This window comes from Electrophorus electricus, chromosome 14 (assembly GCF_041902795.1).
Source record: "Electrophorus electricus isolate QZ-2024a chromosome 14, ASM4190279v1, whole genome shotgun sequence".
NCBI lineage: Eukaryota > Metazoa > Chordata > Actinopteri > Gymnotiformes > Gymnotidae > Electrophorus > Electrophorus electricus.
This window is the reverse complement of record NC_137510.1, coordinates 24,903,752-24,929,211: the sequence shown is the minus strand read 5'-3', so window position 1 is coordinate 24,929,211 and position 25,460 is coordinate 24,903,752. Positions and strand designations below refer to the sequence as shown.

The 25,460-nt window shown below is 38.3% G+C and overlaps 2 protein-coding genes and 2 pseudogenes across 3 annotated transcripts in view; 3 read left to right on the top strand and 1 right to left on the bottom strand.

Moving 5' to 3' along the window:
* Positions 1 to 49: 49 nt before the first annotated feature.
* Positions 50 to 25,460, bottom strand: part of LOC113587946 (epidermal growth factor receptor) — a 43,534-nt gene continuing 18,123 nt past the window's right edge. Inside the window, exons 7-27 of one of the 2 annotated variants that reach the window (XM_081695672.1) lie at positions 25,146 to 25,287; positions 23,566 to 23,682; positions 23,287 to 23,413; positions 23,124 to 23,197; positions 22,659 to 22,749; positions 16,943 to 17,145; positions 16,496 to 16,628; positions 15,237 to 15,327; positions 14,505 to 14,662; positions 14,329 to 14,367; positions 12,714 to 12,855; positions 8,028 to 8,174; positions 6,721 to 6,819; positions 6,041 to 6,226; positions 4,882 to 5,037; positions 2,397 to 2,472; positions 2,121 to 2,267; positions 1,885 to 1,982; positions 1,510 to 1,680; positions 1,163 to 1,247; positions 50 to 1,049 (exon numbers count right to left, since the gene is read on the bottom strand). In XM_081695672.1, coding sequence (XP_081551798.1) covers positions 763 to 1,049; positions 1,163 to 1,247; positions 1,510 to 1,680; positions 1,885 to 1,982; positions 2,121 to 2,267; positions 2,397 to 2,472; positions 4,882 to 5,037; positions 6,041 to 6,226; positions 6,721 to 6,819; positions 8,028 to 8,174; positions 12,714 to 12,855; positions 14,329 to 14,367; positions 14,505 to 14,662; positions 15,237 to 15,327; positions 16,496 to 16,628; positions 16,943 to 17,145; positions 22,659 to 22,749; positions 23,124 to 23,197; positions 23,287 to 23,413; positions 23,566 to 23,682; positions 25,146 to 25,287 — 2,769 coding nt within the window. In that variant the 3' untranslated portion in view covers positions 50 to 762. Of the gene's footprint in view, positions 1,050 to 1,162; positions 1,248 to 1,509; positions 1,681 to 1,884; positions 1,983 to 2,120; positions 2,268 to 2,396; positions 2,473 to 4,881; positions 5,038 to 6,040; positions 6,227 to 6,720; positions 6,820 to 8,027; positions 8,175 to 12,631; positions 12,856 to 14,328; positions 14,368 to 14,504; positions 14,663 to 15,236; positions 15,328 to 16,495; positions 16,629 to 16,942; positions 17,146 to 22,658; positions 22,750 to 23,123; positions 23,198 to 23,286; positions 23,414 to 23,565; positions 23,683 to 25,145; positions 25,288 to 25,460 lie in introns of those variants that run through there. The other variant, XR_014116786.1, reaches the window with a different exon arrangement.
* Positions 9,085 to 11,090, top strand: LOC145651153 (uncharacterized; annotated as a pseudogene).
* Positions 10,993 to 11,649, top strand: LOC145651152 (uncharacterized; annotated as a pseudogene).
* LOC145651111 (uncharacterized) lies at positions 16,487 to 22,032 on the top strand. Its single transcript, XM_081695674.1, has 6 exons — positions 16,487 to 16,612; positions 19,271 to 19,440; positions 19,566 to 19,634; positions 19,754 to 19,846; positions 20,008 to 20,110; positions 20,302 to 22,032. Exons 2-6 carry the CDS (start codon positions 19,414 to 19,416, stop codon positions 20,493 to 20,495), a joined length of 486 nt encoding a protein of 161 aa, XP_081551800.1. The 5' UTR covers positions 16,487 to 16,612; positions 19,271 to 19,413; the 3' UTR covers positions 20,496 to 22,032.

Genomic DNA, 25,460 nt, shown 5'->3' with positions numbered 1-25,460 from the left:
ATCCTGCACTCATGGGAAGGAATGCAGAGATATGAAGCAAATGACAGCCTTGACAAATGAAAAAACATTTATTAAAAGTAGCTACAGTTAGTTGTTTTTAGATCTGATATGATTCACAGCTGCAATTTTACAGGTTTCTCTAGAATACAAATGAAAAATCTTTGTGGTTACATCACACTGGTGTAGCAATAGCATTAGTCTCTCTGCGAAGGATATCGAGTAGCAAAACAAATACTAGCAAAACATGAAATGCATCTATTAAAAAGTCACAGTAAATGAACACCTACTGAAATGGGGTGGTGGTGGCAACATTATCCACAAGGCCAGGGTGAGTGCAGGCTTTCCATCTAAGCAAAAGCACTCCCAATACAACAAATCATACTGACACACACTGGTGAAAGTGGAAATAGGGGAACACCTATATGGAAAGTTGACAGTCACAGCAGCCCTTTGCCATCTAACTTGTATAAAAATGTAATTTGCAATTAGTAAACTTAGTAAAATTAAAATAATTCTAGTAAGCTTTACATAATTTTGAGTGATTTTTAAACAACTTTTATGTAAACATTGAGACAACTGACAAACTTGCAATCTCTCTACCTATGTAATTTACTAAGATATTGCTGAGTATTGATCAGTGTCTGACATTTAATTTAGTTTTCCATTTGGTTTTGGTATTTTAGTTTTAAACAAAGTGCATTATCTGTACCTCAAAGTGTACCTCTCCCATTGTCTCTTATATCCAAGGGGCTGGACAGCTGTTTAACCTAGATACCCTAATTGGGTTGCTGTAGGTAGGAAGACGCCGTCAGAGTTTTGGCTGGGGGAAAAGTCCTCTTGGTATTCTGGATTGTCCAGACTGGCACCAGTGGACTTGAGCGTATTCCGCAAGTTGCCTAGGAACTGCTCTGGTTTATTGCTGCCAGATGGTCCAATATATTCTCCCTTTGGAATGGTGTTCTCATAGTTTTGGTTCACCAAATCATGGTGTCTGATTACGTTCTGGTTCACCAAATCACTGTGTGTGATCACGTTCTGGTTTACATACTCTGTGAATTAAAGGGATCATTATGAACTATGGAAAAACTTATGTATTCTGATGAAAATGACAGATTAAGCTGATAACTAAAATGTGGACTTTGTCATTGGACAGCAGTAGTACCTGGGGGCAGATGGTCCAGAAAGCAGTCTATTGGATCAGTGATGTAGCGCAGAGGCACTCTGTTCTCAGACATTTGTATGCAGCCCTGAATGAAAGGAGAAGGAGGGTTCACGTGATCGCATGCTGTTATTTCAGTAACCTGCCTAAGGTGACATCAGCATCATAGAGGAACTTTAAAGCACAAAACTTGGAGTCTGAAGTCTGGAGTATGATGGTAATAGTGGTTTTGATCCAGATGTATGTAGTCATATTCAAATCCTAACATTACCCATGACTACATAAAGCAAAATTAATTTTAGATCAGTGACTACATCAGCAAAAAGTAATTATTAAATCACTGTACATACAGATGAATTGTGATGCTGTGATTGTGGTGTTTGTAGGTTGCTAAGGACAAGTTTAGATGGCAGCAGGTACTCCTCAGCATCAACCACATCCTCCATATCCTCTAAACCAAGCAGGTTGCGGTAGAACTGAGTATCCAGTGTGGGATTGGACAGATGCATCTGTTCATCTCCCTGCAGAAACATTTATCCAGGTATTCATTTTAATCTTGGATTTTTAAATTTAAGTTGTAAATGAACAAATACAAAACAATATAGATTGATAGGTAATTTTTTTTCTAACAATTCAGGGTCAGCAAATATTAAGGAAAAAAAACCCATCCATTACAACTATGTGGATTTAATTAGCATGTACACAATCATGAGTGTGAGTTTCACCTGGATGATCAGGTAACGAGATGGATCTCTAGCCATTCTGGAGAACTCTGTGATGAGCTCGCGAAAGTGAGGTCTGCTGTCAGCATTGATCATCCAACCTAAAGTGTTTTTAAAATGTGCGTTATATTTTTTAGCAAGCTGTCAATTATAAGCCTTAAATGTATGTCTACATCCAAGGATGTGCATATTGACATGTGATTAAATACATTTCTCTCAGTAAAGCACTTCAAACACACATTTGACCATGATCATGTAGACATCTAGAGTGCATATCAATGGCTGTGGTAAACGTTCTCCGTTCTCCAATACATTTGCGATTTCACTTGCTGGGATTTCATCATATGGTTTTGATCCAAATGTCATGAGTTCCCACACAGTTACCCCTGCAACAAAAAGTGCTTACATGAACAATGGTACTAAATAATGTTCCTCAATCACATTTGGAGCAGATATTTTAATGCTAAGCTTTAGGTGAATGGAGAATATATGGACTGGATAGGACTACTACTGACCATAACTCCACACATCACTCTGATGTGTGTATGTCCAGTGAAGGATGGATTCAAGAGCCATCCACTTTATAGGCACCTGGCAGAAAAAGAAAACATGAAAAAGCCACTATGAGAAGTAAGCAGTATGACCAACGGTATAGAGGGCTTTCTGCCCTCCACCTTCACCACAGACCACCAAATAATTATTTTGCATCCAAATACAGAAATATGTATTGCCCTCCATACATATTTAGGTGGTTTCATTCTAATTCTGAAAGCTTAATCCCATTAGCAAATTAATTTGTTAAAGTAAAGATTATAAAGAGAGAGGTGCAGCTCTAGGGTAGCAGTAGCCTCACCTCCAGTAAAAAAAAAAAAAAAAAAAAAAAAAAGACTAAAAAAGATTAAAAATCTAACTTGAGCAGAAAAACAATACACATTTTTGTTTTCCAAAATGAAAAATGTTTCTTTATATAAAATAATTTCTACTCCAATAACCCCCTGCACACAAATGCTTTTATATACTTTTATTGCACTTTTCATTGTTTAGGATAGAATTAATGTATTTTGTACTTCTAGTCATCAGCACTGATCCCTGTATTCTACAGTATTCTAGTTCATTGGTATGTTGGACTCTAACCTACTGTATTGTACTAGGATATTCTATGAGTAAATGACAAAGCACTTTTGTAAGTCGCTCTGGATAAGAGCATCTGCTAGGTGCTGTAAATGTAATATACAGCAACTTGGCTATGTAATTTTCCCATAATGTTGTCTTTCATTTTATGCTGATTATACAGTTATAGACCACTTATCAGTTCCTCCAGATTTAGCAACATAGTTACACAAAGCTGATCATGCTAAAGGCATGAAAACCTGGAAGACTACTGCAGTGTGTGCTGACTGGCTGTTATTCACCTGATCTTTATGTGGCCTATATCTGACACTAGTCTGAAGAGGTCATTCTCCAGAACAGAGCTCAATGTGGAAAAGGATCTCTGATCCATGACTATAATCTAGATGTAAACGAACAAAACAGAGGCAACACCAGCAACCGCCAACCTTAACTTAATGTTGATGTTAATATGCTGCAGAGGCTAACTGCAAATTCCCATGCAATTGTTTAAAACACAGCTCATCATAAAGGTAAGTCATATTTGCAATAACCAATGGAATGTGATGACATCTGTTCAGGTGTGTTTCTGCAAACTATTCTACCTGTTCAGTCTGAGGTCACATTGCCACTTATACAGTCACCTAGAGGCTGAAAAGTCGAGGAGGGCAATAATCCTTCAAGCACCAGTACTGAATGTAACTGAATACTGAAATGACATTGTACTCTAAGCAAGACAAAATACAGAATGAATATATTTTCTTTAGGGTTTTTTATTAGTCATGCTTTCCCTTTCCATGGAAGGAAGTTTATTCAGTGGGTGGGTTTTTGCTTAAAGGTTGAGTGTATGACTAATTCACCATGAGAACTGGTCTTAGGTATGCATGGAAGGTCTGGAATTAGCTTATCCCTCTTTAATGACCCAACAACAGAATGTTCAGAAGCATGGAAAAGCAATCTTCTTTACAAAAAAACAAAAACAACAACAAAAAACAACCAACCAAACAAACAACATTTACGTTTTAGGGTGGCCATGTCAGATTACATGACAATATGCGAATTTATAAGAGGACTGATGTTAGAAACTCACTGGTTAGAAACATGCATGTTAGAAACTAATGAAAGAAACAGTGTGAATAGTATGACGTCAGTGTGTGGAACAGTGTTTCTTTCTGTGCAGTGCATGTGTATCTGGATAATATATTCTATTTCTATTTTTCCTGCAGAAAACAAGTCTCTTTGAACTTGGATGAATAAAATCACAAATTTCATGCCACATTTATGGTTCTTGACCTTCCACACTCAATGTCATCCTGCACCATGACAACTATATAGAAACCTGTTGTTTTCTGACTCAGTGGTAGACCACAGGTGTGGAAATTTCTTTGTAACTGATAGTTAAGGCATTGGGTTAACAGACTAGTAATTTCTTGTATTAGTTACTTTTGCCAAATGTAATTATATAAAAAAACAAACATCCAACATAACCTGAAAAACTGGATATTAATTTTAGTATACTAGAATAAGAATGACTTTTGCCTATTTATGGAGGGCAAAGTACACTGTAATGTGTAATATGTATATATGTATGTTTATCCTTTCTTTTACCAAGAATCGTGGTAAGAGCACGCCCTCATTATTAAGCACACATTAGAGGGTGATAAAGAGGCAGACCAGCACAAATGTGCATATGGAGTTGCACAGTTGGTGGATACCTTCATCCACCAACTGTGCAACTCCATATGCACATTTGTGCCTTAAAATGAAAACGTGTGCAACTTTTTCAGTTCAATAAATGTAAAAATTTAAATACAAGCTTATTTGTGTGGTATACCAATAGAGTAAAAAATGTATGAAGTTTGCACTTTGAGTTGAGGTTTCACACGATTTTACCTTTCCTCCATTTGCATGGTACTGTTTCTCATCAGCAGTGAGCAGCTTGGCTAAGCCAAAGTCTGTGATTTTCACATGACTGGGATTCTTCACCAGCACATTCCTGGCTGCTAAGTCACGATGCACAAGATGATGCTCCTCTAAGTAATTCATGCCCTGTCAGGACAAAGTAATGGATGCATGGAAGGTTGGAAATGCAGAAATGTGTGTTGTCTTCAGGATGTTATGCATCAAGTATTTAAATATGGTATGTTAAAACAGTACATTGTCAACAAGCCATAATAGTATGTTTTACATTTATCTGACAATTTTATCCAAAGCGACTTACAATTATGACTGAGTACAACTTGAGGGTTAAGGGTCTTACTCAGGGGCCCAACAGCAGCAACCTGGCAGTGGTGGGGCGTGAACCAGCAACCTTCCGATTAAAAGTCAACTACCTTAACCACTGTAGTAAAATTGTTGTCAATGCTTTCGCATACATTGAGGCATCTCAATGCACATCTTATAACTGACAGGTAGCTGCTATGCTAAGGTTATTCCAAGCCCACAGTCTTAGCCAAATTGTGGTATGAGATCATTGTATGTGTATCTTTCACAGAAAAGAGGTAATTAATGGTAGAGCTGCTGCCACCACGCCACAGTTCAGGATGCTTCTCTCTACCTAGTAATGTCATACCTGACTTATTGCTGAATAAGTATATTGATGAATATGATCACTATAATGTATTCAGAAAATAAAAATGTAATTGTTGATAATATTTCCAGTTGAATGTCTGCTGGGTTCAGGGAGATCCCGGAAAAAACTCTCCCCATCACAGCATCTATCAACAACCACTATGAACATACTGATGTATGCCACCAGTTAACCATGTCAATCTTCCATCCTTGGAAGATCCTTGGAACATGATCCACACATTCTGTGGTCTGAAATAAAACTTCCACCATAGCCTTCCATCAGCACATCTGCCTAAGTCTCCACATACATTAGAGGTTCTGTATGAATCAGAGTCAGTCTACATCCTCGTAGGAAGGCCAATGTGTTCAATAAAGTCAGGGTGAGGCCGAAATATTATGCACCAACTCTATTTGGATTGGTAGATTTAATGCCCATTCATTTTACCCTATTACATTTATGTCTGCACAATTACAAACTTACCTTGGCAATCTGTACACACCAGTTGAGTAAAGTCTGTGAACCAATATTGTTTTTATTTTCTCTGACATAATCCAGTAGGCACCCAAAAGGCATAATCTGGGTTATAAGTTGTACTGTAGATGTTAGGCATATTCCCAACAGACGACATACATGTGGATGGTCCACACTAGCCATAACGTAGGCTTCCTAGGGAGATTATAAGATATTAATTATGTGAATAAACACATAAAATATGTACAGACATTATTTGCATCTTGATATATAGGCCTATCTGTAAAGATAGCTGTTACATTACTTTATAAAAATGACAATCACTATTAAATACTCAAAAGGTGAATTGTTTTAATTCTCTCTCTATGTCTGTTAGAATGATTTTAGCAGTATTATTTAATTTGTAGCTGAAGTACCATTCAGACAGAATAAGATTTCCAGATGAATGTCTGTGAAGTAATGAAGTGAATGGTACCAAAACAGGTCTGCCTAGTATATGATTTGCACAAGGTAAAATAACTTTATAAATTACTACTACTACTGCTACTACTACTACTATTACTACTACTAATAAAAAAAAGAAAAGAAAAAGAAGTACTCTAGTAAAATACCACACTTCTATGTGTAAATCTAATCCCATCTGAACAGTACTCAAGTTTTATATGATTTAAATGAGACACAATACCCACATCCAAAATATCCTTGTTAGCTTTCGGAGAAGTGACTTCTCTCAGAACTTTAATAGCTACAGGAATCTTTACATCCTGCCCCTCCGGAATCCACAAGCCCTGAGCAGGAAAAAAAGTTTTTTTTTTTGTTTGTTTTCATTGCAGGTATTCCACAAAGCAAGCTATAAACCAGGCTAATGTTAATAAAGCAGGCTAATGTTTTAACAAGCTTGGATAATGTTTGCTCAAGGTCAGGCTAGTTTTAAAGTTTAAACAAGTCTTATGACTTCATAAAATACTGAAAACTATTTTTAAAAATATAATGGTATTTTAAAAAGGTTTCTTTTCCCCCAATCGTATTTGTAAACAGAGTAGTTTTATTAGGCCTTAGTAGACACAGTATAGCATAACTATGTATTTTACTGGATCATACATCATTCAGCATAATGAAGCCCTCACTGTACTGCTGTACATGTCTTTGCCAGAAGCACTTTACTATGTTTCTGATCTCTGGTAATATTAAGACAACGGTACACCATGAAATTATTATGGTTGCAAAGTTGATGTTATAAATGTAGACCCTTTCCTGACCACAAGATATTGATACTTTCTTTCTTTGTGTGTGTGTGTTTTTTTAAATTACTGGTACATGTACTAAAGCAAAAATGGAACATTAACTTACTATACATTAATCAATATCCTGAATTAGTCAAGGTGTTTAGGCTTTCCTTTGTGCCACTGAGTACAACATTTTCATCAGGGCCCATAAGTGAATCACAAACCACTGGAGTATCAACAAAGTTAAGCACTAGTATTATGGCCTTTTACATACTTCTGCAGTACTTTATTTGCAGGGTTAATTTTAACACAGATGGTGTCTGCATAGTTATTGCTGTCTGTACACAAAGGTCTTCTCTAAGTACTTACCATTGAACAATTTATATTTATGTTTTCCCTTCACTTGCTTTGGCACAAGCTTCACTCAGCTAATTTTGTGATCATCAAGTTCATATTTTAATAAAACTGACAAAAAGTTACTGAAGCATGCTGACTTAAATTCTAACTACAAGTACACATACAATAAGACAACAATAAAACAAATTAGGAGCTGATCACCTGCAGCAAAAGCCTGAAACAGATCAGAGGGATCATCCACTGACATAATATCTGCCATAATCTGACATATCACCACTGTACGTTTATAAGAAATTCATCAAATCTTCATGTGATGGGGCACAAAAGCAACAAAATTCAGTGTCACATCAATGCTATAAAGCTGTGTGATGATAATAATATTCTGGACACTTAATATCTTATTTTTTTCTTACTTTTCCTTTTCCTTTGAGTTTTACCTTAAAGACAGTGCCAAAGGCCCCAGATCCCAGAACTTTGACTTTCGTAAACTCCGACTCTTTGAGGATACGAAGGAGGGCCTGATTTGGTGCCTTGCCACTTGGAGTCAAAGGTTCCACCAGCTGTAGGGTCAGTCAATATAGCAGAACGTGATTAACATTAGTTTTACTCAAAAACGAAATGCTAAGAAGGGAGCATGTTTCATAGCTGAGGAAGAACCAGAGTTTCTGAGTACTGTAAGGTGGGAGAACAGGGGTGCTATTTTACCCTGAATAAGGAGGTTTAGGATGGTGGAATGTTCACACCACGTTTGCTCTTATATCTCATGAAAATAACACTTGGTAATGGGCTATAATGCAAGTGCATTGTAGCAATTGTTGGACACTCTGTTAACAGTTGTTTGTTAAGTGTGCTAGCAGTTGTAAACCATTATATTACAGTGCAATCAGTGAAAATCAAATATGGGAATAGCAAAGTACTTTGATAAAGACTGTGCAACTATTAGTCAAAACATTAGTCAGAGGGTTTTCTCTTGTAGGTACGCAGAGCCACAAATAGCTTAGTTTAGGCTTTACTGTCATTCCTCCATATCATTAGTATGCACTGCAATGCTCTCCGGTCCACTATGCAACACAAAAACTTTGATTATACTCTGGTTGGTTAAGGTAGGCTCTGAGATTACTTACTTTTGCCTTAGATTCTGTTACATTCAAGACTTCTTGTCTGAACCCAGTTGTTAATTGCTTGTTAGCTGTAATTACTCACTGCTGGGCTAATTTTGCCTTGGCCTTAAGTGGGAATTGAGGGGTGGGCTCAGCAATTATTGAACTGATTTAAATTAGGACGACTCCGCTACAGAAGAAGGCTTTGTTCTGCTTTCAATCAGTTCATCTACATCTCACCTATAGGACTTCACAAACTCATCTAAGTATCTTCTCATATTATCTCAATCTTTTATCTCATGCATCCACAAACTATGCATTTGAAATGTGTTTTATAATTCCTGTCTACATATCCCACAGATCTCCTTGACGCTATCGTCATAGATGTCGTAATCTCAGCAACCTCATTTACTCATGTTTGGCACCATCACTGATCGTGGTGGCAGGAGGGCTCTGGAATTGCCAACCTGCGGTCCAGAAGGCTGACTTCATCTCAGCACTGGCATCCCTCCACTCCCTACACTTCCTGGCTCTGACAGAAACATGGATCACCCCTGAGAACTCAGTGACTCCAGCTTCCCTGTCCTCTGCCTTTTCATTCACCCATTCTCCGAGGCGTCTCGGCAGGGATGGTGGCACAGGTTTACTAATGTCTCCAGAGTGGCGTTTCACTCCACTTTCCTTCTCTACGCTTTTCATCTCCTCTTTTGAATTTCATTCCATTACAGTGTCTTTCCCCACCAAACCTCTTATCATTGTCATCTACCGCCCTCCAGGTTCCCTAGATCACTTCATTGATGAGCTCGACATCCTCCTGAGTCAATTTCCCATTGAAGGAAATCCACTCATTCTCCTTGGAGACTTCAACCTATCATCAGACAAGCTGCATTCTTCCTGCATCCTTCCACTGTTGACAGCATTTGACCTCACCATTAACCACTCTCTTCCGACTCATAAAGCGAGCAATGCTCTGGACCTGATCTTCACCTGGACCTCCACAACTTCGCACATCGTAGTCACCCCCCTCCACCTCTGAAACCATCACTTTCTATCCTTCTCTGTCCCTTCCTTCTCTTTCCATCCACTCCTCCCCAACGTGTTCCTCCTTCCATCGCAATCTGCACTCCATAACTCCCTCTTCCCTTCTATTATTTTGTCCACCCTTCCTCACGCTGACTCTGTCTTCTTTCTCTTTGGATACAGTTACAAATTCTTTTATTTTTACACTCTCATCATCAATGAATCTTCTGTGCCCTCTCTCCTCTAGACCTGCAAAGTCCTCCCCACCTTCTCCCTGGCTAACAGAAACACTACGCTGCCACAATAGAGATCTAAGGACTGCAGAGAGTTGGTGGAGTAAATCTCACGTAGATTCAGACTTCAGCTCATACCAGTCTCTCCTTTTCAAGTTCTCACTGGAACTAACATCTTCAAAATCATCTTGCTACAGAGGAAAATTTGAATCATCAGCATCTGATCCACACAAGCTCTTCAATACTTTTCTTCTCTCTTTAATCCTCCTCTCCCACTCCTCTCCTCATCTCTTACTCCTGAGGATTTACCTTCTTTGAGGAGAAGGTTGCAGCAATCCACCAGTCCTTTTCCTCTGTTCCCACTCTACCAACCAGTGTGCATTCCCCAACTTTCAACTGACTTCTTTTTCTCCTGTCTCCTCAGATGAAATTCTTCAACTACTGACTTCCAGCAATCCGACTACATGTCCGCTGGATCAAATTCCTTCCACTCTATTCCAGATAATCTCAAGAGATCTGATTCCTTTCATCTTTATCAACAACAATTCCTTATCTTCTGTATACATAGCAACTGCATTCAAAACCTCCAGGATGGTACCAATCCTCAAGGCCACACTTGACGGCTCCAACGTTACCAACTACAGACCAGTATCACTTCTCTCTTTCCTCTCAAAAGCCCTCAAGCGAGCAGTTTACAATCAATTGACTCTTTTCTTCACCCAGAACCAGCTGCGTGATCCCAATCAGTCTGGCTACAAACCAGCAGATTCAACAGAAACAGTAAAACCATAGCAGTGATGGAGAAACTTCATGCTGCTAAAGCTGTCAAAGTGTCATCTGTTTGAATTCTTCTAGACCTTATCGCAGACTTTGACAGAGTGAGCCACAACATTCTTCTCTCTGTTCTCTCCAGGCTTGGTGTGACTGGCTCTGCATGGAAATGGTTTCAGTCCTATCAGGTGACATGGAGAGGATTCACATCCAAATGATGTAGACTCTCCACTGGTGTTCCACACGGCTCAGTATTAGGCTCAGCATGCTTGGCTGACATTGCATCATGGATGACAGCCCACCACTTGAAGCTTATCCCTGGTAAAACCAAGCTTCTGTACTTTCCAGGTACTCCCAACCCTTATCAGTTTCCTTAAAGAACTCCCTGGTATCACCATTCAGAGCTGCCTGTAGCCTGGGCATAACTTTGGATAACCAGTTGTCGTTCTCAACTTATGTTTCAAATCTAACTCAGTCTTGCAGGTTTCTCCTTTGTAACATACGAAGGATTCAGCCCTTTCTCTCACAGCATGACTGGTCTTCAATCTTTCAAAGTTCACACGTTGCTCCGCTGCTGCGCTCCCTTCATTGGCTTCCAGTAGCTGCACATATCAGATATAAAACCTTGATGCTTGCCTACAAAGCCAAAAATGTATCAGCCCCTCTGTACATGATGGCAATGGTCAAAGCCCGATCCATACCTTGAGTATTTCGAACCTCAAGTACGGCTTGGCTTGAAATACCATGCTTCAAGACTTATGGAAGACAAGCATTGAGACTATTTTTTTATCCTGGCTCCAAGATGGTGGAATAAACTTCCACTTGCTGTCTCTTGCTAAGCAGAGTCCCTTGCAGTCTTCAAACGCAGACTGAAGACTCATCTATTCGTGGAATATTTAAATAACAACTGACCCTGCTCCTATATTGAATAACCAAATTAGTACTTATTTTAGAGTATTTTTTTTATTACACTGATGTTGCCTAACAAACTCTAGCACTTGTTTATTGCATTTATCAACGTTTAAGATAGACCTTATGTATTTTCTACTTCTAGGCATCAGCAGCAATCACTGTATTTCTACAGTATTCTACATCATTGGTATATTGAACTCTAACCTACTGTACTGGCTAGGATGTGTTCTATGAGTAAATGACAAAGCACCTTTGTAAGTCGCTCTGGATAAGAGCATCTGCTAAATGCCCTAAATGAAGAAAAACTATATGGAAGCACAGTACACAGGACTGCAAGGTGCGAAAGCCCAAAATAACAGTGTCAGAATAGTGCAAAAAGATAGGAAACAGAACAAGAAGCAAAAAATGTAGCCACTCATTTACATTCTCTGTAAGGAACAGAAGAGGCCAGTCAACTCCAGATTGATTACGAAGGGTTAGCACTCCAATTTTGCCACAACACTGGCCTACTTCTTTCCTCAGCCAAAATACTCTACTATTACCAGTCAGCAACATCTCTCTCTGCATCAACTCTCTTGCTTTAGCTCAAGGTACAGCATCATATCTCTCTTAAATATGACTTTAGTTTGAGAAAGGTCCCTGTACAGGTAAACTTTGCTAAACTTCCTGGTGGCCTTGGCAGTGGGTTTTATGTCATTGCCAAGCTGAATAGTAAATCACCATTCAGAAAAGATTTGTCAGACATTAAAAGAATGAATACCTTTACATTTCTCAAATATGCTGCAGTATTCCAACATTGTGCTCAAATGCATTTACTATACTGTAGGTCAGTATAAACCGAAAGGATCTGTATCAAGCTAATTACAACCTCAAAACAAAAATCCATGTATTTAAATGTAAGACAGACTTGGTGGTACATACCACTTGTGTGTATTATTAGAGTATTAAATTATGCATAATAAATCAATCAATGATCTTTACCTATAACGTCTCATTTCTGCATTATCATGGTCATCATCATCATCATCATCCCCATCCCATTACCATCATCACCATATAGTACCTCTCTCTCCTGCAGTAGGCGACGCAGTGCCCTCTTTTTACGGATGCGTCTTCGGTGCAACAGGATGAAGATGGAAAGGACAAGCAACACCATAAGAAGGAGCCCACCTACTATGCCTAATGCAGCCAGGGACACATGGGAGCTGAAGAAGAGACATCTTATATCAACATGAAGTTGAACATAAGCAAAAGGAATAAAGCTGCCACAAACTGACACAAACCCATGAATTTGTAAACATGGACCAAAGAAAATACAGTCAATAAACATAAGGCTAAGCATAAATACACATGATGAGCTGACCTTTGCATTTCTGCTGCAGTGCTTTGGGAAATAACCATAATCACTATAACACAGTGATAAATAATAAAGTACTGTCACGCTTCCCCTCTGCTACCTTCTCGTGAGTTTGTTTCGACTCTGTTCCCTCGTTTTGTCCCCCCACCTTTTTAGTTTCAGCTGTTCCTTGTTATCTAGTTAGCCTTAGTATTTCAACCCTGTGCTTCGGTTTGTTTATTGCTGGTTATTGTCTTCAGCATTCATGTCATTTTGTTTGCTGCTTTTGTACTAGCCTTTTTGTGTTCTCATGTTAGTTATTTTGGCTTGGGTCACTCCTGAAGATATTTGCACCAGTATGATTGTTTGTAAAACACACTGAAAAATTTGTGCTTCTGTTTGTTTTGTTGCTGCTCACTTTTTTCACAACTTCCATTCCATTAGCCATTTGTACTTTTTTTCCCTTGTTGCGGCCTCACAGCCTAGATGGGGTCGTAACACTCATCTTTATGTACTCTGGTCATATCTCTGTGGATTTCCTGGCTCCTTCACTATGGACTGTATTAATGGCCATGATTCTGTATTTGCCCATAATAAAGGTCGCTATACTCAGCTATACTCACTATGCTCAGTGTTTCTGTCTGCCTCTCAATTGCTCTATATTGCAAGTTCAACCCACCACATATCCTTTACCATACCCTTAACTTACACAGTGCTGCTGGAAGGTTTATTAACCCATTACAATGTATTGTATTGTATGGTATTGTACTATTGTATTTCCTCATATATTCAAAGAAAGAGGAAGATTATTCACTTTCGGGTTTGTTGCCAAGTTTGGAATTGTAAGCAGTTTAAGGTTGATAATTATTCTAATGTTGAAGTTAAGGGGAGATATTTTCTAGAGCACTACCTTACATCAAGTACCTGTACTGCAAAATAGTCATGTTCATCTCATTTTATACAATTTTATAAAACGGTTAATTGCTGTTTTAAAACAGCAATTTTGGATGGGCAGTATTCCAAGCCCTTGGAAAAGAGGTTGCTCGTATGACTGCACATTGATTTAATTTTGTAAGGTTCTCTGAAGTTTTTTAGAATTAAATTTTTTTAGTGGTTATTATTATATAGCATGCTTTGCAATTACATTGCAGTATTTCATGTAAAGTGACTCTTATTAGAACTGACCATTAATGCTAAAGATAGGCTAATGGTTGTGATTATGAAAACTTATGTGACACGTTCTCAGAAATTCTCAGAAACAATTTAATTTAATGCCTAAACATCCATGTAATTTGGACTTCTCCTTGGTGATCAGCATGCACTACTACTGAGATTCATGTACCTTTGTGTATGACATGCCTTCAGTCCAGGCCCACTACACCTAAATGGAGAGACTCAGTGTTACCATCAATAGTTTATAAATCAATATAGAAAGTCTAATGATAACTGTTTCAAAGATACTGTGTGCACTCCAATAAATTAGGGTAGACTTCTGTGTCACTGTATATACTTTCTTACCCTTGAATGCAGTCTGGATGACAACGCTGACATTGTCTATTCTTGTCAGTGTAAGTCCAGATGAGTGTGTTATTGAAGCCATGTACACGTTGGGCACAGCTGGGAACACAGGTGAATCTGTCTTTAAAGTGGGCACATTCGGTACACTGATCAGCTCCCTGAGGATTGTGGGGGAGAAAAAGGGAGGAAAAGGAAGAAAATAACGTTGCTGCATATCATCTACTGGATTATTTGCAGAGTAGATTAAAATGGGTTTACCATGGTTTTCAAACAAATGGTGCTATAAGAACCACCCACAGACTTCCATGTAGCATAATTTCACGATTTCAAAATGATTTTATACATTTATAATATCTAATACTGTCTATAATGTAGTGATACAACAGCTGGGGAACAAATCCCAATTTAAGGTGACACTGATCAAGACAGTGGATAAAGAACTGAACATTTGTATCTTCAGTCTTCTCCCCTGCCAACAAACATGGCTTTAGAAGGAAACCTTATTCTGTTAGTGACGTTTGATTATGTAATGGCAAACTGTGTTGCAGAAGTTGATCCTGTAACAAAGGAAGCTGCTTCAGTTTTGGGGGGGTTATTACATTAAAATACCTATTAATAATTCACAAAATACTAGTGGTTCATTTCTTGAACAGGAACTTGTGCAATGACAATTTTCAAATCTTTAACCCATCATAAGTTCCTAAATGCCATGAATTAAAAACATTCACATACTGGTCCATAACAACTTGGGGTTCCATTGAGGATCTTGCACTCTTGGTCACAATCAAAACACATGTTGTTGGACATGAACTCACGAGGTGTTCTGTACAAATAAACAAAACTTGATTATAAAAACAGGAAATTATTAATCCCAAAAGAAAAACAAATACATTACAGACAATAAATTACAGCTGGTTCAAGCCCCACCACTGCCATGTAGCCACTGATGGGCCCTGAACAAGACCCTTAACCCTCAGTGGCAACTGAACTAATGAAAAGTTATATTTGCAGTTACCATGGTTATATCACTAGTAGGCTATACAATACAGACTGAAAAACTGATCTGTTCTTGCACATTTGCTGTTGATCGTATAGAATTCAGCCACTCCTCACAAATGCACGCAAATCAGTGAGCTAAAATGCCTGCTAGGCAGTCTATTAAAAACCTTTACTTTCCTCTTTCCCATTTTAGACAGTGCTTTATTCAAAAGTTATGATCCATACTGTTTTCAGGCTAAGGAACACACCACATCAGATAAGTAATCGTTCAGCTCTCAAACAGGTGGGATTGCAAGTCTGTTTATGTAAGGTTCACTAATTCCTGGGAACCAGTACTAGCTCTGGCACAAGTGCCAGCACTTTGCTGGTAGAAAAATATGGTAGATCTGCCATGTCTTGTAGTGCTAGGTGGTTTGAAGGTAATTGTGTTCTTTCCTGTTCTCAACCAGAACAGAAGACTCTGGATTCTGATTCATAGGAGAGTTGAAGTCCTTCCATGTCTGTGTGCTCCTACTGTGTTTGCAGACCCTGAATCAATGACATTTGATCAAACCCCTATGCTAGCATGGGATGCAAACAACTCTTCCCTCCAACTCTCCCAGTCTGAAGACAAAAACACTATGCAGTTCAGACAAGTTCTGACAGACCTCCCACAGTTGTTACACCATCCCTTCCTAGGAGAGCTTTCCCATCAATTCTTGGAAAGGAAGTATAGAAAGCTAGTTATGTTCCTAAAATAATAATTATTTCCTTCCCTTCTAGCCATATCTCCACCTTATTTCAAAACCTTTGTAGACTTTGTAGACAATTAAAAGAATTTAAAATTCCTTACCAATACTGGACAAAATGTCAATGTGTCATGACAATTAGGACTGGCATATTGAAGCAGGTGAAGACCAGGCAAGCAGGTGTATCCATAGTGATACCTTGATAAAAAGTTAACAGTAGCACCCTCTTTTAGAGACCAAAACATTGGCCTTTGCTGCACTTACCCTTCCAGCAGACTGCACGCACTCACACAGCGGCCCCTACGGCTGACGTACTGGCAGAAGAAGCACATGGAGGCTCCTGGACCCCAGCAGCCTTCCTCGGTACACATTGCATTGCAGGTATGATTCTGTAACTCTGGTGAGAAAGCACCATAGCACAGGGAAACTACTTAGTATAGAAACCACACGCAACGACACCCTTACACTGTTATTTTGATATGTTATGCATTCTAAATTCATGTTGGCCATTGACCGGTTGTAGTAAAATTACCTTACTTTCAAACTGAATAAATTTTGACTGAAAGGTCAATTTACTAAACGCCTCCTTGTAGAGAATATGGTTACTTTCAGCAATCTAATCAGTATAGCATCAATCTGCTTAATAAATAAAATACAATTATTTTTTTATCTTACTGATCACTTTCAATGAGTACACCAATTATCCCTTACCACATGTACTGGCAGGTTTATTGGTTTTAATGTATATGCTCTGTTGGTCAGATCTAAAGAGTGTCTGCCATTGGTTGCCATCAACATAGCATAGCCGAAAGTTGTTCTTTATGACCACATCACCATCGCTGATCTCCTTCAGAGACTGCAGTCCAAGGTATTCTAAATGGGGGATGTTCAAGACGGCAAAACTAACTCTGGCCCTATATTTTGGAGAAAAAAAGGAAAAACATGTTCCTAGTATAAAATATACATTAAAAGATCCCATTGTAGCCCCTTTCACATGAAACACTTTCTGGCAATACTGTTGGATTTCTCCTATCATACTTGCAGACTGTTGTCAGAATATTGCTAGAATCACCATGTTCACACATGAAATAAAATCTCCAGAAAGGTGAAATATGTCCAATTTATGCAACATCTCATTTCTGGACAAAAAGGCAGGTATATTAACGGTATAGATGGTTGTTGTTTTGACAGCATTTTGAAGATAACTGACATTATACTAATTTTGCAGAGACACACCTGAGACATAAAATTTGACAAAAAAGTATTTTATACTCTAATTTGGCTCAGAATTTAGTTCACCTAACTTTATATATATATAAATCTGGTTTTATCAGGTAAAATCTATCAAAATTTTGATTCTGGCTTGGGTTCATAATCCTGGAGAAAACTGCATGCACGAAAGAGCTTAAAACAAGGGTTTGTCAACATATAAAACAGTTCAAAATGTTTAGATTTGATAAAGGTTTACTCTAAAAAGGTTCTGGCATTTGAACTATATAGCATTTAGGGTAACATTATTTTGAGTGGTCCTTTATAGAAAAAATAAACAGAGTATCTCAATCAGTTCATCTACATCTCACCTACAGGACTTCACAAACTCAGCCAAGTATCTTCTCATATTATCTCAATCCTTTATCTCATACATCCACAAATCAAGCATCTGAAATGTGCTTCACAATTCCTGTCCACATATCTCACAGATCTCCTCGACACAATCATAGACGTCGCAATCTCAGCAACCTCACTGACTCACAACGCTTCACACCATCACATATCGTGGTGGCAGGAGGGCTCTGGAACTGCCAATCTGCTGTCCAGAAGGCTGACTTCATCTCAGCATTAGCATCCCTCCACTTCCTACACTTCCTGGCTCTGACAGAAACATGGATCACCCCTGAGAACTCGGCGACTCCAGCTGCCCTGTCCTCTGCCTTTTCATTCACCCATTCTCTGAGGCGTCTTGGCAGGGGTGGTGGCACAGGTTTACTAATGTCTGAAGAGTGGCGTTTCACTCCACTTTCCTTCTCTACACTTTCCATCTCCTCTTTTGAATTTCATACCATTACAGTGTCTTTCCCCACCAAACTTCTTATCATTATCATCTACTGCCCTCCACGTTCCCTAGATCACTTCATTGATGAGCTCAACATCCTTCTGAGTCAATTCCCCATTAAGGGAAATCCACTCGTTCTCCTTGGTGACTTCAACCTTCCATCAGACAAGCTGTATTCCTCCTGCATCCTTCCGCTGTTGACAGCATTTGACCTCACCCTCAACCACTCTCCTCCGACTCACAAAGCAGGCAATGTTCTGGACCTGATTATCACCCATACCACCACAACATCGGACATCGCAGTCACCTCCCTCTACCTCTCGGAGCATCACTTTCTATCCTTCTGTCTCTCCCTTCCTTCTCTTTCCATTCAATCCTCTCCAAAATGTTCCTCCTCCCTCCATCACAATATGCACTCCATAACTCCCTCTTCCCTTACTTCTATTATTTTGTCCACCCTTCCTCACCCTGACTCTCTATCCTCTCTCTCTTTGGATACCATTACAAATACTTTCATTTCTACACTCTCCTTATCAATGAATCTTCTGTGCCCTCTCTCCTCTAGACCTGCTAAGTTCTCCCCACCTGCCCCCTGGCTAACAGAAACACTTCGCTGCCACAGGAGAGAACTAAGAACTGCAGAGAGCCGGTGGAGGAAATCTCGCGTAGATTCAGACCTTAGCTCATACAAGTCTCTCCTTTCCAAGTTCACACTGGAAGTAACATCTGCAAAGTCATCCTACTTCAGAGAGAAGTTTGAATCATCATCATCTGATCCACGCCAGCTCTTCACTATTTTTTCTTCTCTCCTTAATACTCCCCCTCCCCCTCCTTCCTCATCTCTTACTCCAGAGGATTTTATCACCTTCTTTGAGGAGAAGGTTGCAGCAATGAACCAGTTCTTTTTCTCTGTTCCCACCCCTCCAACCAATGTGCATTCCCCAACATCCAACTCTCTGACTTCTTTTTCTCCTCTCTATTCACAGATGAAATTCTTCAACTCCTGACTTCCAGCAATCCGACTACATGTCCGCTGGATCCAATTCCTTCTGCTCTGTTCCAGACTATCGCAAGAGATCTGCTTCCTTTCATCTCTGTCATCATCAACAACTCCTTATCTTCTGGATACATGCCTACTGCATTGAAAACTGCCAGGGTGGTACCAATCTTCAAGAAGGCCACACTTGATGGCTCCAGTGTTACCAACTACACACTGGGATCACTTCTCTCTTTCCTCTCAAACAAGCAGTTTATAATCAATTGTCTCTTTTTCTCACCCAGAACCAGCTGCATGATCCCAATCACTCTGGCTATAAACCGGCACATTCTACAGAAACGGCCCTCATAACAGTGACTGAGAAACTTCATGCCACTAAAGCTGCCAAATAGTCATCTGTTTTGATTCTTCTAGACCTTTCAGCAGCCTTTGACACAGTGAACCACAACATTCTTCTCTCTGTTCTTTCCAGGCTTGGTGTGACTGGCTCTGCTTGGAGATGGTTTCAGTCCTATCTGAATGGACGGTCCTATCAGGAGACATGGAGAGGATCCACATCCAAACCGTGTAGACTCTCCACTGGTGTTCCATAAGGCTCAGTATTGGGCCCTCTTCTCTTTGTATACTTGTTCTCTTGGTGATGTAATATCTTCTCATGGTTTCTCCTACCACTGCTATGCCGATGACATTCAATTATTTCTTTCTTTTCCACCCTCTGACACGCAGGTCTCCAGACGTATCTCGGCATGCTTGGCTGACATTGCGTCATGGATGACAGCCCACCACTTGAAGCTCAACCCCAGTATAACTGAGCTTCTGTTCATCCCAGGTACTCCCAACCCTTACCATGACCTCACTGTTTCCTTTGAGAACTCCCTGGTATCACCATCTGAAGCTGCCCGTAGCCTGGGCATAACTTTGGACAACCAGTTGTCGTTCTCAACTCATGTTTCTAATCTAACCCAGTCTTGCAGATTCCTCCTTTGTAACATATGAATGATTCGACCCTTTCTTTTGCAGGTAGCTACCCAGGTGCTTGTGCAGTCTCTTGTGATCTCAAAGCTAGACTACTGCAACTCGCTACTTGCTGGTCTTCCTCTAAGAGCCATCAAACCTCTACAACTTGTCCAGAATGCAGCGGCATGACTGGTCTTCATTCTTCCGAAGTTCACACGTTACTCCACTGCTGTGCCCCCTTCATTGGCTCCCTGTAGCTGCACACATCAGATTTAAAACCTTGATGCTTGCCTACATAGCCAAAAATGTACCAGTCCCTTTATACATGAGGTCAATGGTCAAAGCCCGATCCATACCTCGAGTACTTCAAACCTCAAGCATGGCTCGGCTTGAAATAACTTGCTTCAGGTCTCATGGACGACAAGCATCGAGACTATTTTCTGTCCTGGCTCCAAGATGGTGGAATGAACTCCCACTTCCTGTCCGGACCGCAGAGTCCCTTGCAGTCTTCAAACACAGACTGAAGACCCATCTATTTGAAGAATATTTAAAGGACAACTGACACTGCTCCCTTATTGACTGAGTAATTTAGTACTTATTGTAGGGTATTGTTTATGTTTTTTTTTTTTAACAAACTCTAGCACTTATTGTTTATAGCACTTATCATTGTTTAAGATAGACCTTATGTATTTTGCACTTCTAGGTATCAGCATTCATCCCTGTATTCTACAGTATTCTAGTTCATTGGTATGTTTAATTCTAACCTACTATACTGTACTTGGATATATTCTATAAGTAAATGACAAAGCACTTATGTAAGTTGCTCTGGATAAGAGCGTCTGCTAAATAACGTAAATGTAAATGTATCTGTAACTTTGTTACAGAGTGAATGAGTGAATCAAAGTTTAGATACAAATGCAGTCAAATGTACTCAAGCAGAACAGGTCAAGGGTCAGACACCAATGATCAGACCTCACACCAACTCAACTAACCCTTTACCTCAGCCAAAAACCTAATCCTGCAATTAACCCAAACCTTAACCTCAACCCAAAACCTAATCTTAACCCTCACCCTGGCCCTAATCCTGACCCCAACCCTAACCAAAATCCAATTAAAATCAAATTACAGAATGTTGTCAACAGCATGTCTATAACAGCTTCTTGACTATGTTAAAATAGTATGTATTATATGTGTTACATGCTCAGTGACATCTCAAGTTAGAATGTCTACAGATATGAACTTGGACACTCCAAACAAAGTGAAAAACAACTGAATTCATCAGATTATAAACAGATCTTATTTTCACAGTTAATTAAAAGTCTCTTGATTAATCTACTGAATGCATCTAGATGCTTCACTACTGCTACATCATTGATATGTTATTGACAGTCTGTTGAGTGTTCATTTGATCTATAAAGGACCACTCAGTGTCACTACATTTAGATTTTCAAAGACCCAGCGACATTTAAAATATCTCTATAATGATAAACTATATCATACATATCATTTACACTGTTTACACATCTGGGTGAAGTCCTAATACTCAAATGAGCATAGACTTAGAAACAAACAGCTAGATCCATGGATGGTGAAAAAGACTAAAACTACACTGTAAAAGAAATACTCTTCACTGCAAAATCATGGCCTAGTACTGACTACCATTGCGTTTTCCTGTAGATAACATCTGTATAGCCTTATCAAATTCCTGGTTTAATATATTCAGAATTAACTCATCATTTTAACTCATGTGTAAGATGGTCTGATCTATAAAATAAAATGTATGTTTGTGTACAATCTGTTACTCCAAAACAAACTACATCCATTTGAACAAACATTACAAGCAATATTTCAGTTATACCACACAGCAATATTTATGCCCTTAGAAGAACTACCTCAAAGACACAAACTATATTGTACATTTGGCTAAGACTTTTGCTCATAATTAGAGACAAGCAGAAATACAGAGTGCATGGAAGGAGCTTCTGAACACCCATTATATATCACAAGGGGATTTATATTAGAAAGAAAACAGAGCTTTAAGTTCCCTGATTCTTTAAATGCTTGTGGAATTCTGCATCAAGCTATTAAGAAAGAATTTCATTCATGGAGATCTTAAGGTTTAGAACAATAATTAAACATCTCTACAAATTCTTAACAAAACCTGGCATATAATACATTGATAATCCTTTGTTATAGAATTACCCAATGAACATGTCTTGTTATGGAATTACCCAATTAGCATGTCAACTACATATGAAAATGCAACATTATTGGCATATACCCAGGCAATACGATTAAACAGAAATGGAATACCATTAAATCACTCACAACAATTATTTTTAACAATTTCAGTTCTGTTTTGATAAGCATTGCAATATTTGCAATGCAGAAAATTTGATGTGGCTAAAGCAAGAACTGACTGTAGCTTGGTTCTGCCTCTGATGATCTCAAGATTTTCAAATGGACTCAGTGAGTTGAGGTTTTCTGGCCAAGACTGTATCACTAGAAACCCTGTGGAAAATGAAAGACATTGATCAATGATCTAATAATTTTCAGCCCAAAGACAAAATAAGTTTCTTCCCCTTGGCCTGTAGACAGGAGCATTTACAACTTCTTCTGAGCACTAAAGTATCAAAAAATAGTTACTACTTATTGGTCACTCACATTCTCATGTCATTAAACTGGTGCTGTACATGTATTGTATATGTACATCTACTATATATTTCTATCAAGGTGAAAAGTATTGTTTTTGTTTAATAAGTAAAATTTTGTATTGTTAAAATTGAGGCAATTCATTTGGACATTTATTTGAAAGTAAGTCTGCTGTATTTTTAAAGTACTGAGCAAAAAACAGGACATCCAATTAAATTTCCCACTAAATTTACCTGTAATTTCCTTCACTGTCTTGAAATAGTCCAGTTTTTCAGGATCCATTGCAGGTGTATTTGTATAGCGATCACTGAAAAATAACACTTTTGCTAATTCCATGTTCATGTTCAGTAACAATATTAAATGAAGAACGAAATCATTCTTCTGTACATTTCTTACCCATGAAATGTAGGTACCATTATTGAGATGTGTCCATTTATTTTAGTGCAGTTCTTGAAGGTGTCGATGTTAGTTGCATTGACTGAGATGACACCATCAAGTTCTCCCATTCCAAGTCCATTGCAAACTAATCAAAGAGCACTCATCGTATTAAACCCTATTTGCATATCATTGACAGCTATTAAGCGAATTATAAGAACTGAAAGCATTTTACATTTACAAAATTTACAAAAATGTAGCAGTCAAGAATTTGGAACAAAATGTTAAAATGACATTTACCTTTTGGACACGGTCCATTACAACTTTTGCATTTTCTAATTCCATTCTCCTCTATTTCTTGTGTGTTTTCAGTACATGTGCGGACACAAGCCCCATGATCTGTCATTATGTAGTTGTCTGTAGCAGGTAGAACAGCTCAAAGTAAATACTGATTCTCTAGCATTTCCCCCAAATGTTGATCAGTGCTAGAAATCCATTAGACTACAAGCATATTTAATCACAGACATTTTTTTTTTTTTTTTACAGATATTTAATTAGTGGTTCAGCAAACTTTCACCGTATCTATAAAAATGAAAAAAACCTCACATATAGCTAAAAGCTGTATTGTTATGGGGTAGCTTTACTGGAAAGATGGAAATGATAAGATTCCACTTTACATACTAACTATATTATAGATTATAAACTATATTATAGAGCTCATTTAAATAATAACTATACCTGTAACAAAAGTAATTTATTTAAAACAGAATATTTTAGGGTTGTAATCTTAGGCAAGTATATACAAAATACGTGGAACTTTTGGTGAGCCATTATTTGTTACTTTAACCTCATAACTCTATTTGAAACCCAAAGAAATTATTGATCATCACAATGATTATGCTGTCACAGATAACAATAGCAGATCATTAAAGATTTCTTTGGTCCTGAGTGAAAATCTATTGTCATTGACGATGTCACGCTCCATGGCTGCCAATTTAGTGGCCTCTGTGATCCACCTGCCACCTACACATAAACAGTAGTGTAGGGTAAAATATAAGTATGTGGGACTCAAAAGAAGAATGCTTTTGATGTCTCCTTCAGGCAGTTGCATATGGATGAAAAAAGCAGTGTAATTTTCTATCATCAATGGTATTGTTTTAAAGTAGTTTGCCTGTTACCACAAACAGGTTTTCTGTTAATACTGGCAACTGGCAACTTTCATTTAGTGTCTGTCACTTGTGGGTTACCGCAGGGCTTCATTTTGGGTCCTGTTTTATTTTCATTGTATATGCTGTACTTCGGATCTACTTTGCAAAAGTATGATATTTCTTATTACTGTTATATAAAAGATGACAGCATCCCCTTCCATCTTATCTTTAACTGTTTAGTGGAAATGAAATGCTATGTATCAATTTATTTTCTACATTTAAGGATGGCTGAATTTTTTATATTTTGTCATCTCAACTCAATCAGTACCATAGCTAACAACTTAGGGCCATTATTGGTAAATATATACAGATAATTTTATAAAATACCTTGGCTGACACTTGTCTTTTAAGGTGCTCTATTAATAAATATGGTTTGATTTGATAACATCTTGGATATTAAGATGTTGATGATATCCGGGCAGTCCTTTGATGGTTAATTTTAGCATATTTAAACCCACCTTATAATTTTCATAAACTGTAGCCTGTGTATTGTTATGCTATTATTAGATTTATATTACAATAATATAAAAACTTAAACATTATTTTAAATTATCTGTATTACAATTAAGTGTGAACTAAAATCCACTGCTCATGACAAGCCTATAAAGGGTTATTAATGTAGGAGTGTTTTTTTTTTTTTAAATACTTTAAAACTTTTTGCAAAATACTTACAAGGGCAGCTTTTTACGCAGGTGGCTCCAAAGCTGAATTTCCCCTCTGGATTTACTTCAAGCTGGTGAGTGTTTGGATTATATAACATGAGACGGGGACATGCATCTTTGCATATTCCGTCATCGCTGAAATCTCTGCAGGCCTTCACAGTACCCAATGAAAGTATGAAGAAAACTTTTGTTCCTAAGTTGTCACCTCTGCATCAAGCTTTTTTAAAAATAAATTCAGTGTAGCTGTTTGAAACACATTAATTAAAAATGGTAATAATAAAAATACATATTGAAAAAGGTGAAAAATTGTAGTTGAGTTGAAAGC

Coding starts and splice junctions, on each gene's coding strand:
- LOC145651111 (XM_081695674.1), top strand. CDS start 19,414: ATGCCTACTGCATTGAAAACTGCCAGG. Junction 19,441..19,565: donor CTGCATTGAAAACTGCCAGG/GTGGTACCAATC, acceptor TTTCTCACCCAG/AACCAGCTGCATGATCCCAA. Junction 19,847..20,007: donor AGAGGATCCACATCCAAACC/GTGTAGACTCTC, acceptor TCTGACACGCAG/GTCTCCAGACGTATCTCGGC.